Source organism: Mauremys mutica, chromosome 1 (genome assembly GCF_020497125.1).
Source record: "Mauremys mutica isolate MM-2020 ecotype Southern chromosome 1, ASM2049712v1, whole genome shotgun sequence".
NCBI classification, from domain to species: Eukaryota; Metazoa; Chordata; order Testudines; family Geoemydidae; genus Mauremys; species Mauremys mutica.
The window spans coordinates 258,011,072-258,027,933 of NC_059072.1; the positions used below are offsets into that span (position 1 = coordinate 258,011,072).

A 16,862-nucleotide genomic window follows, 5' to 3' on the forward strand; every position below is an offset into this window, starting at 1 on the left:
TTTTATTTTTTGACCTTTTTCATTGTGTTCCATTGTCACCTTTCAGATGAGAGCATTTTCTAAATCTCATGGTTCACCTGTCTTTTCTCCTTTGCCTTCTTCACTTCTCAACTTACATTTCCCTGTTCATATTACTTATCTTGCTTTGTTCACTGCTAGTTTTAAAGAAGCCTTAATGCTTATTCGTGGCTTCACTTTTTCTGTCTGATGTCACACTGTGTCCTCAGTTCAAACTTCTATACTAAACATCAGCTTCTTTCTTTAGGATTCTACCTGCTGTTTCAAAGCAGAAAAAAAAAACCAACCAACAGTTTTATCCTCTCTGTTCCAAGAGGAATGCAGCTGTAAACTAATTACCACTCCAGTTTGCTTGCATAAATTTTGATAGATTATACTCTACTTTTTGCAAAAGCTGGACCTTATTTAGAGTTGGTGTCAGTGGAGTTAAATTACTTAAATGAAGTAACACTCACATCAGAATTTAGCTCTTTACTTTTTACATTGTGACCTTTAAAGGCCTTTATTTCCAGAGTTTAGGCAGGACTTTAAACACCACCACCGTAACATTCAAAGTACAAGACATATGTATTATAATATTACACTTGTAAGGTACATTAAATATCTAATATTAGCCAAGGGCCAATATACTCAAACAATTTCTTTTAGCTAATTAATTGAATAGAAAGTTCTGTTAAAAGTAGGAAAAACTTACATAATGAGACTAAAACATTTATCTTGCACATGTACTGTGTGGAAAGGTATAAGGCAACAGTAGTCTAGAGGTAGCTAAAACAATTATATAAATAACAAATGCTTTTTTCCTTTTTTGTTATAGCAGCTTGAGTGTATATACATTCTCATGCAGAAAGATACAAGTTTGTTTTCAGATATACAAGACAGAGTTCAAATTTGTGTTGCCAGTTTTAACAAACTAGTGCTTTGTTTTCTAAGATTATATGATGATGATGCATTTTGGATGCACAATTCTCCTAAAGGCTCAAACCCAAGACACAGAAATATAAAAAGAATTCTCCTATTTTCAGCAACAAATTACACAGCAAATGTGTCTGTCTGTCATGTGTCAAAGATGGAACCAGCAAGTTGCATAATAATTTGCTACTCAGTTTCAGTTTCACCCATTTATAGCTGAGTCATCTCACTGACAAGGCAACTAAATACCATGAAATAAAGTAAGAAATGCAACACTTCCCAAGTATTAATATTTAATTCCATTTAACAGAAAGTCTAAGGGGGGAGGGATAGCTTAGTGGTTTGAGCATTGGCCTGCTAAACCCAGGGTGGGGAATTCAACCCTTGAGGGGGCCATTTAGGGATCTGGGGCAAAAATCTGTCAGGGACAGTACTTGGTCCTGCTGTGAAGGCAGGGGACTAGACTCAATAACCTTTCAAAGTCCCTTCCACTTCTATGAGATAAGTACATCTCCATATAATAATACAAAAAAACCACATAAAGGTCATACCCCATATCAGAAATTTACTGTCACAAATTTTACTGGAAAACATTGTGCCTAAGTAAACAGAAGGAACCTGTATGTGAAATGTAAGTAATAATAACATCCCTTTGAAATGTATTTTATCTGTCAACTTTAAACCAGATATTTTTAATGTGCCACTGAAACACCAAAGCTTTGCTTTAAAATCAAACATAGACTTCATTCTAAATGAAGATTTTGCTCAAGAAAGGGGATATATTGGCATTCCCAAAGGCTGAAGTCCTCTCTTTATAAAACAAAATGAGCCATACAGTCACAGTGAAAGCTTTCACACACTTCCTAACCAAGACACCTGTCATGAATATAAAGGTAAGGGTGACCACCTTTCTGTCTACAGTGCTATGGGGTCCCTCTTACCTGTAAAGGGTTAAGAAGCTCAGATAACCTAGCTGACACCTGACCAAAAGCACCAATAAGAGGACAAGATACTTTCAAATCTGGGGGCTGCAGGGGGAAGGCTTTTTGGTCAGTCTGTTCTGTGTGCTTGCCAGAGACAGATCAAGGAAGCAAGCAATTCAACTCCTATAGAGTTAGTACATATTTAGCAAGGAAATGCGTTAGTTTACTTTTATTTTGGCTTGTGTTTTCCTTTGTGTCAGAGGGAGGTTTATGCCTGGTTTTGTAACTTTAAGGTTTTGCCTAGAGGGGAGATTCTCTGTGTTCTTGAATCTTTTGTTATTCTGTAAAGTACTTACCATCCTGATTTTATAGAGGTAATTCTTTTACCTTTTCTTTAATTAAAATTCTTCTTTTAAGAACCTGATTGATTTTTGGTTGTTTTAAAATCCAAGGGTTTGGGTCTGTCCTCACCTGTACCAATTGGTGAGGATATTATTCTCAAGCCTCTCCAGGAAAGGCAGTGTAGGGGCTTGGGGAGATATTTGGGGAAGGAAGGGCTCTAAGTGGCCCTCCCTAAATGTTTGCTTAAATCACTTGGTGGTGGCAGCGTTACTTAACCCAAAGTATAAGGGGGAAATTGTGCCTTGGGAAGTTTTTAGCCTAAGCTGGTAAAAAGTAAGCGTAGGGGGTCTTCATGGGGGTCCCCACATCTGTACCCTAAAGTTCAGAGTGGGGAGGGAACCCCGACAACACCTCAAACCTGTTCTGGAGTGAAAGGATAGTCCTGTGTATGTCAGGAGTTTTCCTGTGTGTGTGGCTGCCCAAGACCCCATACTTTCAGATCTGTTCTGTCAGTATTGCAGTGCAGAACACATTGAGCACCTCACAGACTTAGTCTGTCATTCACCCTGAGCCTCAATCTCAAAAGATCGACTTGGCAACCAACCCGCACCACCCTGGCAGTGACCAGTGCTTCAAGCCATTTGTGACAGGGTACAACAGCTCTCCCAAGCCCAGATCCTAAAGAGTTAATGCTTCAACCAATTAAACCTGAACTACTAGAGGGAGCAGGGGAAGTATAAATGGCTGCCTAGGAGACAGCAAGGGTGAAACATCTGAGTGTGAGCTGGAGCCCTGCTCACAGGTCTGTATGTGGAAACTGCTGGTTGTAGTTGCTGTTTGGGTATTTCTTACTGTTTAGAGTCTTCATAAGTTCTCATAAAGGTGTTCCTGAGAAGGAGGGCATACATCTAACTGAAGGCTGCCTGCCTGTTGTATTTCATGGGCTGGGAAATCAGTGCAGCATCCCACCCCACCAAAACCCTCATGAAGCCCCCACTGATGAATGACATGCTCAGTCCCCCTCATAGGTGACAAAGCCATCCTAAAGCCTCCCTAGCTACCAAACCTTCCTTACACACTCAAATACACTATGCTGCTTGCAGGAGTCTGCCTCAGGTCCACACATTTTGATCTTCACCTACAGCCCTGTAAATCTCAGGGGTGCCCCTGTATGTACCACATTCTCAGTGTCACTGATGCATATTACCAAGACAAAACTAAAGCTAAAAGATCTCTAATGAGAAGACAAGCAGAGAAATCAAGTTATTTCAGTATGTGCAAAGAACAACTGCAGCTGATACAGATGAAACAGAGGGGAACTGATGTGCACTATGCACAGATTGTGAATGAAAAGAGAAGCAGATGGAAGAGATCAGCAGAGATGACTGTAACAAGGCAACAACATTATATAAACAGGATGAAAATTTAAAGATGTGTTAGACTGCATTAATTCTTACCATAATTGCTATATATTTTAATGACTACTAGTGACTGACGATATTGTGCCTGGATTTTCCGTCACCACTCATGATCCTTTCCGTCTCCCTTCTTATTTTTCTCCTGTTCCTTCTTTGTCAATTTCCTAAAGTGCCACAATTTTACTCCCAGTATTGTGAGAGGAGATAGATGTTTAAGATGCACTGTACAAAAGATATAATGAGGCAGAACAAATATAGCACTGTTGATATATTACAAGGGCAAGTTCCACCTGGATGGGCATCAGACATGTCAAACCTGTGGAAAATATGCAGAAATTGGGCTTGTTTTTGGCTTAATTGGCTTGTGAGTTGCTTGTTGGCTAGTTTTTGGCTTATAACTTGTTGCTTGTTGTAGCTTGTTGCTTTTTTTTCTTTTGATCGGCTCCTGGCAAGCAGGGGCAAGGGGGAGAGAGTCAGGGGTACACAGCAGGCCCACTACAGTCCCAGACGGCACGCTGCGGGGATCTAGTCACATAGAGTGTTGAATTCTTAGGGACTGGCTTGTTTTGGCCTTGTTTTGAAATGGGATAAGCTTGATTTTGGGCTTATTGTGAAAGTCGGGTGCTTATTTACCACGTGAAAGTTGGCAACTGTGGGAGGCATGCCAGGAATGAACAAGAACACAAGGAGCTCATTCCATTGAATTTCTTTGTGGGGACAAGGCACAGTGGCAGTTTCCAATCTTGTCCAAACACAAGCACTTCACTGAGTGAAGGCCTCTAGAGTTCTAGCTTGCCCAAATAGTTGGACAGAGAGGGAAGATCATGGCCCTGTCTGTGACTATACCCTAACCAATGATGGTTGCCAGACTTAGAAGAGAGCAGATACTGAACTTTTTCAAGGAGGGAAGAGTCCACATTCTCCCTATGCTCTAGGAGGCACTCTGCCCACTTAAAGCATGATGCTTCCCAAAGCTCTCACTGGGGACTGGAGTACCACTTCTCCTCTCAATTCAGGGCTGTGCCTTAAATGAAGCCTAAAGTAAACCGGAAGCACCTCTCCCCAAACATAAAGAACATTTAGGGTACCCAGAGGATGCCCTTAGGCAAATAGAGACTTTTGCTTTCTTCAAGCAGTGATTAATTTCATTAGGCATTACAATGCCACTATAGTAAACTATAATTAAGCTTAATTTCACTGTGACTTCTATACAGGAAAACAGAATATGTGCATAAAATGCAGAACATTTCAAATAAATGTCAGCACTGTAATTTATGTCTGAAAATCCACAAAAATGGGCAATATCCCACAGAATATATGCCTACATTTTCAAAACAGTTACTAGAGATTTAGCCATTTATTTCCAACTTGTTTTAATAAGAGCTGCATTGTTATATAACTGTGCAATAGTGGATAATATCCTGAAAAGTTCCTTGTTCAAGGCCAGATCAGTTATGAAAATTGGATTTGGAATGTGAAAAAATGTACAAAGCAACTGCTCAGATAATTAAAGAAACGGATAGATATCATCTTGATGTCCTTGGAATCGATGAGTATAGATGGACAGAGCTGAACAAACTACACTTTAGAGAAACAAATAAGACCATCATCTTCTCCAGGAATGTGGATGATAGACATGAAGATGGTGAATGTAGCAATGCTGTTGAATGAAGCACAACAGGCACTGACTGACTGAAAATCAGTCAATGAATGATTAGATCTTGCTTTCACACTAGATTCTTCAAACTAACAGTTACAGAATGCTATGTACCAACCAACAAAAAGCTAGATGATTAAAATGATGGTTTTTACGATTTGTAATATGATGTGTTAAGCAAGGTCCCAAAACATGATATCCTAGTGAATGTGGGTGATTGTAATGCAAAGGTTGAAAGTAACAATGATAGTTTGGATAAAATTATGTGCAAGTGCGGCAAAAGGGTAAATAATTAGCAAAAATCAGTGGTGGGAATAACCTAGTGATAGATGGAACAATATTTCCTAATAAAGAAATTCATAACATGACATGGAACTCCTCCAAATGGTACTACAAAGAACCAGCTAGATTACTTCTGTATTTCAAGAAAGCTTCACAGCTTGTTGGTAGATGTACACGGTACACAGGAACAGGTGTGGGCAACGATATAATCTTGGTATTGCTAAACTAAAGATCAAGTTAAAGAGGAAGAAGAAAGTTGAAAGAAGACCACACATCAACAGTGCACAATTTGAAGACCCAAACACAAAAAGTGCTTTTCAGCTCGAACTGAAGAACAGGATCAGTGGTTCTCCTGGCATGAACAGAAGAAAACCAAGACACTGATACTTTGTGGGAAAATATCAGAAAGTGGTATCTAGAAGGTGTAAAGACCATTCAAATAATAACGAAATATAAAAGGGAGAAATTGATTACTAAAGTAGCAGTGGAAAAGAGATGTGTAAAGCAAAACTTATCAGTGCTAACACATGTGAAGAGAGTAGCAAGTGGCAAGAAGATAGAATCTTTTGACAAAGAGGTAAAAAGAAGTGCTGGAAGAGATAAAAGAGAATGTACTGATAGAAAATATCAAGACGCTGAAGATGTTAACCAAAGATTTGACCTTAAAACTTGAATCAAACAGTTAAAAGGAAACTTTACCAGTATTGGAGCCCTATTAAAGTGCAAATGGAAGGACTCTTAGTAGAGAAGAACAAAGGAAAAGATGGGCAGAGCACTTTCAGACTGTTTTAAATAGACCAAGACCAAGCAAACTACTAGGTATACATGATGAAGACCTGCCAATAGAGCTTGATATTGATTTGAGTGTTGTTATAATGGAAGAAGTTAGAAAAGCCAGTCAACTCAAAAATGGCAAAGCAGCTAAAGAGAATAACATTATTGAAGAGATGCTTAAAACAAGTGATGAAATGGTCTTCAGACTTCCCTTGTGGTTTTGGATAGAATTTGAAATGAAGAAAAGTACCCAACCCAGTGAAAGAGCAGCCTTATAGTAAAATTGATAAGGAACGGTACCTTACCAACTGCAATAAGTGGAGAGAGATCACGTTACTCTCAGTGCCTGGGAAAATCGTATGCAATATCATCTAGAAACAAACAGAACTTCAAGGAAGGAACAAGCAATTTTAGACCAGTGAGGCCATGTGAAGACCAAATTGTTGTTCAGATATATTATAGAACACTGTGCGGAGTGACAAGCGCTTCTTGTGATAAATGTTATAGATTCCCAGAATGCTTTTGAAGCATACACAGAGACAGTCTTGGGAAAATTGTGGCATACTATGGACTACCAGCAAAAACTGCTAGAGTTATCAAGCAACTATGTGATAATGACAAATGAGCAATCAGAGAAGGTGACAGCATTAGTCATTGGTTTGCAGTGACTGGAGTAAGGTAAGGGTGTATTATGTCCCCATTGTAATTTGCACTGCTCATGGGTGATGTCATGAAGAAAGTAACCATAGAAGAAAACCAAGGAATTTTATGGACAAATGATGAAGCACAATTGGATTACCTTGCTTTTGCTGATGACATTGTCCTCGTTAATTCAACATATTGCTTAATGGAAGAAAAGACCCAGCTTTTGGCCCATACAGCAAAACAAGCTGGTTTGCTCATTGACAAGGGAAAACAAAATATATGACTTTCAATGTCTCAAAAATGATCATTAGAACTGCCAAAGAAACACTAGAAGTAGTAAATCATTTTACCTGTCTAGGGCATGAGATGTGCAATGTTAGTGACACAATGCCAGATGTTAGGCAATGAATATCAAAAGCAGCCAACAACTTTCATAACCTTGAAAATATTTGGAAAAGTAGTGTGATTGGTACTGTCACAAAAATACAAACTTTTAACACAGGCACCATGTCTGTCCTCCTTAATACAGCAGAGTCATAGAAATCTACAACAAAAATTGATAAGACAATAAATTCATTCCAAAATAAATACCTACAGAAGATCTACAGAGTCCATTGCAGAGAGTTTTTTGTAACATCAGAAATTCTAAGTAGAATAAAACAACTTAACACATCAGATATGGTAAGATGAAAATGATGGACACTACCTGGAAAGAGAAAAATAGGGCAACCTAGAGAAACATTATGTAGAATAATAGAGAAAGAAGTCCAGTCCTTCAATTTTACACTCAGAAGTTAATAGACTAGCACAAGATCAAAATAACAAGAGAATAAAGAACAAAGATTAGTGGATAATGCACAAACAGGACAAAGAGGAGAAAATGTATTTAAATTATGGTATCTTCAGCAAATCAGGGAATATTAAAAGGTAAAAAGGAAGGTGAATATGCATATAATACGATGGATGTTATTTAGCACTTCAGGCCTTCCCCATATTAAATCTTGTTGTTAAAATGAACAATGGAGAAGGGAGTGTCAATAGATTCAGGAGAAACTCCTCTGTCAGATCTTAGATACTTTAGTCTTTTTGCTCAGCATTTCCCTCTATCTCAGAAATTTTTTTTCAAGGACTTCTAGAAATATCTTGAATATAAAAATTAAAAACCTCATGAAATGTGCCATAGATATTGTAGCTAAAGAATATTTACTCTGTGTGTGTGTGTGTGTGTGTGTGTGTGTGTGTGTGTGTGTGTGTGTGTGTGTGTGTGTGTGTGTAAAGTATGGAAACACTCTTTACAAATCCCTATTCTACCGGTTGGGAAGGAATTTTTCCACAAGTCAGATTGGCAGGGACCTTGAGGGGGCGGGGAAGGTTCACCTTCCCTTCTACAGCATGGGGCACAGCTCACTTGCTAGGATCATCTGGGTATATCTCATGTAACCAATTCCCTGCCATTGCAGGGGCCTCACGTATTGATGCACCTTATTTGGTATGTCTATACTACGGGATTATTCCGATTTTACAGAAACCGTTTTTTTAAAACAGATTGTATAAAGTCGATTGCATGTGGCCACACTAAGCACATTAATTTGGCAGTGTGCGTCCATGTACCGAGGCCAGTGTTGATTTCCGGAGCGTTGCACTCTGGGTAGCTATCCCATAGTTCCCGCAGTCTCCCCCGCCCATTGGAATTTTGGGTTGAGATCCCAGTGCCTGATGGGGCAAAAAACATTGTCGCAGGTGGTTCTGGGTACAGCCTCACCCCTGCCTCACCCCTCCCTCCGTGCAAGTAGCAGACAACTGTTTCACGCCTTTTTCCCTGGGTGAACTGTGCAGACGCCATAGCACAGCAAGCATGGACCCTGCTCAGTTCAAGACAGCAATCATGGACGTTGTAAACACCTCGTGCTTTCTCGTGCAGTCAATGCTGAACCAGGACCTGAAAAACCAGTCGAGGAGGAGGTGGCTATGGCAGCGCAGCGACGAGAGTGATGAGGACATGGACACAGAATTCTCTCAAACCACGGGCCCCTGCACTTTGGAGATCATGCTGGTAATGGGGCAGGTTCTAGCCATGGAACACCGATTTTGGGTCCAGGAAACAAGCACAGACTGGTGGGACCGCAATAGTGTTGCAGGTGTGGGATGATTCCCAGTGGCTGTGAAACTTTCGCATGCGTAAGGGCACTTTCATGGAACTTTGTGACTTGCTTTCCCCTGCCCTGAAACACCAGAATACCAAGATGAGAGCAGCCCTCACAGTAGAGAAGCGAGTGGCGATAGCCCTCTGGAAGCTTGCAACGCCAGACAGCTACCGGTCAGTCGGGAATCAATTTGGAGTGGGGAAATCTACTGTGGGAGCTGCTGTGATGCAAATAGCCAAAGCAATCATTAAGCTGCTGCTACGAAAGGTTGTGACTCTGGGAAATGTGCAGGACATAGTGGATGGCTTTGCTGCAATGGGATTCCCTAACTGTGGTGGGGCAATAGATGGAACCCATATCCCTGTCTTGGCACGGAGCACCAGGGCACCCACTACATAAACCGCAAGGGGTACTTTTCCATGGTCCTGCAAGCACTGGTGGATCACAAGGAACGTTTCACCAACATCCACGTTGGATGGCCGGGAAGGGCTCATGACACTCGCGTCTTCAGGAACACTACTCTGTTTAAATGGCTGCAGCAAGGGAATTACTTCCCAGAGCAGAAATTAACAGTTGGGGATGCCTGTAGTTATCCTGGGGGACCCAGCCTACCCCTTGATGCCATGGCTCATGAAGCCATACACAGGCAGCCTGGACAGTAGTCAGGAGCTGTTCAACTACAGGCTGAGCAAGTGCAGAATGATAGTAGAATGTGCATTTGGCCATTTAAAGGCGCGCTGGCGCACATTACTGACTCGCTCAGACCTCAGCCAAATCCATGTCCCCATTGTTATTGCTGCTTGCTGTGTGCTCCACAATCTCTGTGAGAGTAAGGGGGAGACCTTTATGGCAGGGTGGGAGGCTGAGGCAAATCACCTGGCCGCTGATTACGCGCAGCCAGACACCAGGGCCATTAGAAGAGCACACCAGGAAGCAGTGCGCATCAGAGAAGCTTTGTTTCATCACGGGCCAGGGTATGGTATGACTGTTGTGTTTGTTTCTCCTTGATGAACCCCTCCCCCACTTGATTGACTCATTACCTGTAAGCCACCCACCCTCCCCCTTCGATTATCGCTTGCTTCCTAAGGAAATAAAATCACTCTCGTTTAAAAATCATGTATTCTTTATTAATTAATTATAAAAAGAGGGCGAGAACTGTCAAGGTAGCACGGGTGGTGTTTAGGAGGAGGATAGAAGGGAAGGAAAAGGCCACTAAAATTTTTTCAAAATAATGACAGCCTTTTGGTTGGGCTGTCCACTGGGGTGGAATGGGCGGGTGCACGGAGCCTCCTCCCACGCGTTCTTAGTCGTCTGGTGGGTGAGGAGGGTAAGGAACATGGTGAGGGGGGAGGGCGGTTATACAGGGGCTGCAGCGGCACTCTGTGATCCTGCTGCCGTTCCTGAAGCTCCACCAGATGCCAGATCATGTCCGTTTGATCATGCAGCAGCCCCAGAGTTGCATCCCGACACCTCAGATCTTCCTGCCGCCACCTCTCATCTCGAGCGTCTCTCCTATCCTCACGTTGGTCCCTCCTGTCCTCATGGTCACTGGCATCTTTCCTGTACTTTGATATCACGTCCTTCCACTCATTCAGATGAGTTCTCTCATTGCAGGTCACTTCCATGATTTCCGAGAACGTTTTGTCTCACATCTTTTTTTTCTGCCGCCTTATCTGAGATAGACTTCGGGATGGAGGAGGAAGACTTGAAAAATTTGCAGCTGCAGGAGGGAGGGAAAAAAGGGAGAGAAGTATTTAAAAAGATACATTTTACAGAACAATGCTTACACTCTTTCACGGTGAACAACACTATTCACCTTACATAGCACATGTGATCTCACTACAAGGTCGCATTTTGCATCTTAATATTGAGTGCCTGCGGCTTTGGTGTTAGAGATCACAGACGCAGGTCCGGGCATCAGAATTCGGCTTGCATGCGGCCATGGTAAGCCATTGTCTTTCAGCTTCTGCAGCCTTCATATATCCAGCGCCCTCCTTTCCCAAATAGCAAGCAAAGCCCGTTGAGTGCTGCTTCTTTCCTGTTAACGTGCACCACCAGAACCGCCCCCATCCAATTCTCTGGGATGATCACTTTACCCCTCCCGCAACCACGTGGCTGGTAGCAGGGAAGATCCTAGCTAGCCAAACGCAAAAAAGCTCAGCGCCAATCCCCCCACCTCCTGCTTGGCTAAATGCAGGGAAGGATTTCTTTTAAGCCACAGGCAAACAGCCCAACTATCTCTGTCCCCTTAATTAAATTCCCGTATTTTAACCAGGTTACCATGAATTATATCACTCTCCTGAGGATAACACAGCGAGATAAAGAACGGATGTTGCTTGAATGCCAGCAAACACCAAGACCATATGCAGCTAGGCTTTGTCATGCAATGATACCAGATTACTTGCTACATGCATGGCGTGGTCAAGTGTCCTACCATGGAGGACGGAATAAGGCTGCCCTGCCCAGAAACCTTCTGCAAACGCTTTTGGAGTACCTCCAGGACAGCTTCATGGAGATGTCCCTGGAGGATTTCCACTCCATCCCCAGACATGTTAACAAACTTTTCCAGTAACTTTACTGGCCGCGAATGCATCCATCCCAAGTCCTCAGGGCAAATTAATCATTAAAAAACGCTTGCTTTTAAACCATGTTTTATATTTACAAAGGTACACTCACCAGAGGTCCCTTCCATGGCTTCATTGTCTGGGATAGTGGCTTGGGAGGGCTGGGAAGGTACTTCTGACAGGCTGAGAAAAAGCTCCTGGCTGTTGGGGAGAACGGAGTGCTGTGTGCTCTCTACAAGCTCGTCCTCCTCTTCCTCCTCCTCATCTTCCCCATCCACAGAATCCTCAGGCAAAGCTAAGATTACCCCCACCTCGGAATCCATGGACGGGATGGGGTAGTGGTGGAGGACCCCCCTAGAATTGCATGCAGCTGAGCGTTGAAGCGGCATGTTTGCGGCCCTGCCCCGGACCTTCTGTTTGCTTCTTTGGTTTTCTGGTAGGCTTGTCTGAGCTCCTTAACTTTCACATGGCACTGTACTGAGTCCCTGCTGTGGCCTCTCTCCAACATGGCCTTGGAAATTTTTTCAAATGTTTTTTCATTTAGTCTTTTGGAACGGAGTTCTGTTAGCATGGAACCCTCTCCCCATATAGCGATCAGATCCAGTACCTCCTGTGCAGTCCATGCTGGAGCTCTTTTTCGATTCTCAGACTGCATAGTTACCTGTGCTGATGAGCTCTGCATGGTCACCTGTGCTGATCAGCTCTCCATGCTGGGCAAACAGGAAATGAAATTTAAAAGTTCACGGGGATTTTTCTGTCTACCTGGCCAGTGCATCCGACTCCAGATTGCTGTCCAGAGCAGTCACAATGTTGCACTGTGGGATAGCTCCCGGAGGCCAATACCGCTGAATTGCAGCCACACTAACCCTAATCCGACATGGCAATACCGATTTCAGTGCTACTCCCCTCGTCGGGGAGGAGTACAGAAATCAGTTTTAAGAGCCCTTTATATCAATATAAAGGGCTTCGTTGTGTGGACGGGTGTGGAGTTAAATCGGTTTAACGCTGCTAAATTTGGTATAAACGCGTAGTGTAGACCAGGTCTCTGTCTGTGCCGCATAAGAGTTGAGTCTCCTAAGGCTTTAATATTTTGGACCAGTTCTGGTTACCGAGGGAGTGTCTGTGTGGTGTTTAGTGGCCTAAGACATACAGCTCAGACTAGATAATTTGACTTTAAACTCTATGACAACGGCAAGTAAACACCACTGTTTTAGTATCTCCATTGATGGCCTTGTCTCTCATTATGGGACTGCCATTTTAATTATAGTCCCCAGCAGAGGTCCAATAAGTAGGACTGAATAACTCTGCTTTTCCAATATAAAGTATTTAGAAAACATTTTTAATGGATTATGTTCTGATTAAAGATTAGCTATGAACTGAGAAGAATTTAGATACCACAGTGATGAGATCTAAAAGTAAAAATACACAAAATGTAGCTTACCATAACTTTAAAGCTCTCTAATTACCATTGTATTCTATACCTGCAAAGTTAATTGTTCCAATACTACTTTGAATCATCAGATTGGGAAGACAGTATCATTCAGTTTAATTTTAACTGAGCCTTTAATTATATGTAAAACTCTTGATTTTGTTTTTATGTAATTAGAGGCAGTTATTAGAATATTTTCTGCATTCCACTGCCAGTTTCTTTTAATGCTAAAGTCAGATGGCATGATTCAATGGAAAACACCAAGAGAACATCTTAGGAATTCATCGATAGAATGCAGAATAGTGCAAGGCTTCTAGTAGTGGTGGTGCAGGGGAGAGGCTGTATGGCGTGGTTCACAAAATCACAAAAAAATGAAGGTTGTGTGAACTTACTGTAGGTTCAAAAGACCAGACTTTCATGAGAATGTATGGCACTAATCAGAAAAACAGCAGAGAGATTAATTTATGTATGTAATTAGCTGCAGAAGTCTGATTAACAAGTGACTGGGCACAGGCTATTGGAAAAATGCATCTTGGTAAAGGATTTTGACATGGGTCTAAATCCTGAGTTTTGCTTTACTGACTGAAAGCTGAGCAGCGACTTGGCCTGCTACGAATTATTTTGAAAACACAAAATGGATAGCATGAATCCTGCTGTGTCAGCCAGGCCTTAACATACAAGTTTAGGATAAATGTGTAAAAGATGAAAATGCTCTGTGATTATACTGCTCAATTTTATTTTATTTTTTATTTAATGAAATTTGCAGTTTCAGGAACCTGGGTTGTAGTATGGTGTGTATGAATCCCACAAAATGGTTAATCATCTCTTCAACAATTGACAGGTAACAGTGCCCTGTCCTCAAGGTATGTTCAGCCATTGAAAGTGTTTTGATATATAATGTTATCATGATTTATTGCTTTATATGTTGTCATCACTCAATAAAACGTCTGTTAGTCTATAAGGTGCCACAGGATTCTTTGCTCCATCACTCAATAAGATGCTATGGAGATTCTCTGAAAGCCATCCTAACTGGTGTCTCTAGCTTAGGGAACACGCCAACTCCCCTATACATGTAGTTAAGCTTTTTATTAAAGAAGTTACTTTTTTCTCAACTTCCTCCAGGCCTGAATAGTGTTACTCCAAAAATAGCCTTTTGCTCAGAGCATTTCAGGGGGTAGGAGAGTTGGAATCATGCACTCTTTTCATACAGCTCTTGTCACTTCACAGAAAGAGCAGAACCTGGCATCACTTTCATTCCTGGTGATTGAGCATAACTCATGCTTCCCAGATTACCATATATCCTTTCTTTAATGTTTCCTTTTTTCAGTTGTCATTTTGATAAAGCCAGTGGACCATTTAAATAGTTTGAGATGCCAATTAAAAATAAAAGATTTCTAATTGCAGAATGAGTGCACCTTGGGATGAATATATCACAGACTGGGTCTATGTACACATTACAGCTCAAGTTGGTATAAGTTATGTCGCTTGGAGTGTGAATAAGCCATCCCCCTGAGTGATGTAAGTTACACAAACCTGAGCTCCAGTGTGGATAGCACTGTCACCAGGAGAGCTTCTCCCGCCAACACAGCTATCACTGCTTGCGGGGGCTGGAGTAATTTAGTTTCTTAGAGCAGACAGTTTGTTTACGTTTGCAGCTCCTAGTGGCCATGTTCGCCGTCCTGGCCAATGGGAGCAGTGGATTACCTTGATGGGCTGCAGCTTAGAGCATCTGTACCAGCAACATACACTGGCTCAGCTGCATTGAGAAAAGTCCTAGCCCTATTGAAATCAACAAGAGTTTTGATTTCAGAGGGGCCAGAATTTCACTGAGTTGCAATCAGAGCCAGATGTTTCATTTTTTTCCCTACAACAACCTCCCACCACTCATCCAGAACCATGGTCTTTATGATAAACACTGCCCCAGCTCTACATTTTCTCATACAAAGACACTGTTCCATATATTTTCCTCGAATCTAGAAAAACAGAAATACATCTAGCAAACCTCTTTGAAATGAGCACCAAAATATTTGCCATTTATATTTATGTATTTCTCTTCTATAAGCAAAATAGCACACAGACAGCTTGACTGGGGGGCAAGAGAACTTTTTAATGAAGATCCATGGGAACTGGTAGTATAATAAGTAGAATTCATTCTGCTGTATAATATGCATGCTGAATGCAACTTTAGCCAAATTTCTTTCAGCCCTAACTGTTTGCATAGTGCAGTCTAATGAGGATTCAAGCGGCTCATGCAACTGGCAAACACACATTAATCTAATTTTCCAACAAGAAAGTTCTTGAAATGTGAAAAATTCTCCAAGCAACAGGCAAACAAGATGATGGAAAATATCATGATATGTGAATCACTGGAAACACCACTGATTACATTTGTATAACTACACATTGGATATCATCTTCTTGTCAGTTTAACTCAGCTTTTCTCCCATGTGTCCATTGGCAGGATGCTTTGACTTGGTTTAAACTATGATGGATTTCTTCGTTTAATATCAGATTTAAGTAATGTATCTTCACATTATTTCCTTTTATTCATGTCTGTTCATCAAATATGTCTTATGCTTTATGGCTGTTATATACATAAATTGCTTTAGACTTCACTGCAATGTGAATGAATGTAAATGTAACAGAACTGACATATTCCAGCCAAAATATTGCTACAGATATTGCTGCAGATTTGATACCTAAGTTTGGAATTAAACTGGTGAATAACAAAGTATCCCTGATATACAGTAGCTGTCATCTGTCATTAAAAATACAAATCCATGTAAGATATTATATCAATGCAAAATGAAAAGTTTTGAAAGTCGTAAAATTTCATATAAGTGATTTCCATTAAGAATAGGTGCATGATCAATATATTACAGTCTGTAAAAGAAGACAATCATAATAGCCCGAAGCTATGCTCTTTGCATCTGAAAGGGAAGCATAGCAACTACAAGTAGTTACTGCTGAATTTTGTAAATTCATATTGTATCTGGATTTGACATGCCAAAATGGTTTGTTTGTTTATTTAAGTGGTTTATCTACTAATGTACCCTGGACTGCTTCTCTGCACTGAACTAGTATTCTGGTGTCTCCATATAAATGGACAAAAGATCTGAGATGGCTACTACAGGAAACAATCTGTGGTTTTCCAATTTCTATATATATTAATGAGATGCTGGGTGAGATTCACACCTACTCAGTATTATTGTGATTGCACCCAAACCCACACCCCTTCCAAAAAAGCTCCTTTGACTTCAGTGCAGACTTATATCAGCTGAAGAGCTGGCCTCTTGTACCTCTCCCCAGCCCCAAAAAGAAAGGAAAATAAATCCAAAATAAGAGCTGACTTACCATTTTCTTCCAAGTATGTCAGAAGAATGCAGCTGGATTCCGTCCCTTCCATGGCATAATCAAGAGCAATGTTTCCATTAACATCCTGCAGCAGCACATTGGCCCCAGCCTAAAAGCAATAATTAAGAACATCTTTATATCTAAAAGCTACAGGTAAAAAAAAGTTTGCAAAAGTTGTGAGTACAGAAATATTAGGGCCAATTTACTGTTTCTATAGGCAAATATGTAAAACTCAGGGGGCTTGGATCATTTCCAGAAGAAGTTAGGCAAATTTCTTTTCTTCTGGACTGCATTTTATTTCACATTGTGGGTTCATTTGAAAAGGAAGCTCCAAATGAAAAGTGTAGACAAAAACAAAACAAACAAAAACCATCTTTGTCACAAGGTTTAAACAATGAAT

At 41.2% G+C, this 16,862-nt stretch overlaps 1 protein-coding gene across 1 annotated transcript in view; it reads right to left on the minus strand.

Annotated features, from left to right (window-relative positions):
- Positions 1 to 16,862, minus strand: part of MYO16 (myosin XVI) — a 459,803-nt gene that overhangs the window by 333,174 nt on the left and 109,767 nt on the right. Inside the window, exon 6 of the mRNA XM_045008050.1 lies at positions 16,463 to 16,571. Within this exon, the coding sequence (XP_044863985.1) occupies positions 16,463 to 16,571 (109 nt within the window). The remainder of the gene's footprint in view (positions 1 to 16,462; positions 16,572 to 16,862) is intronic.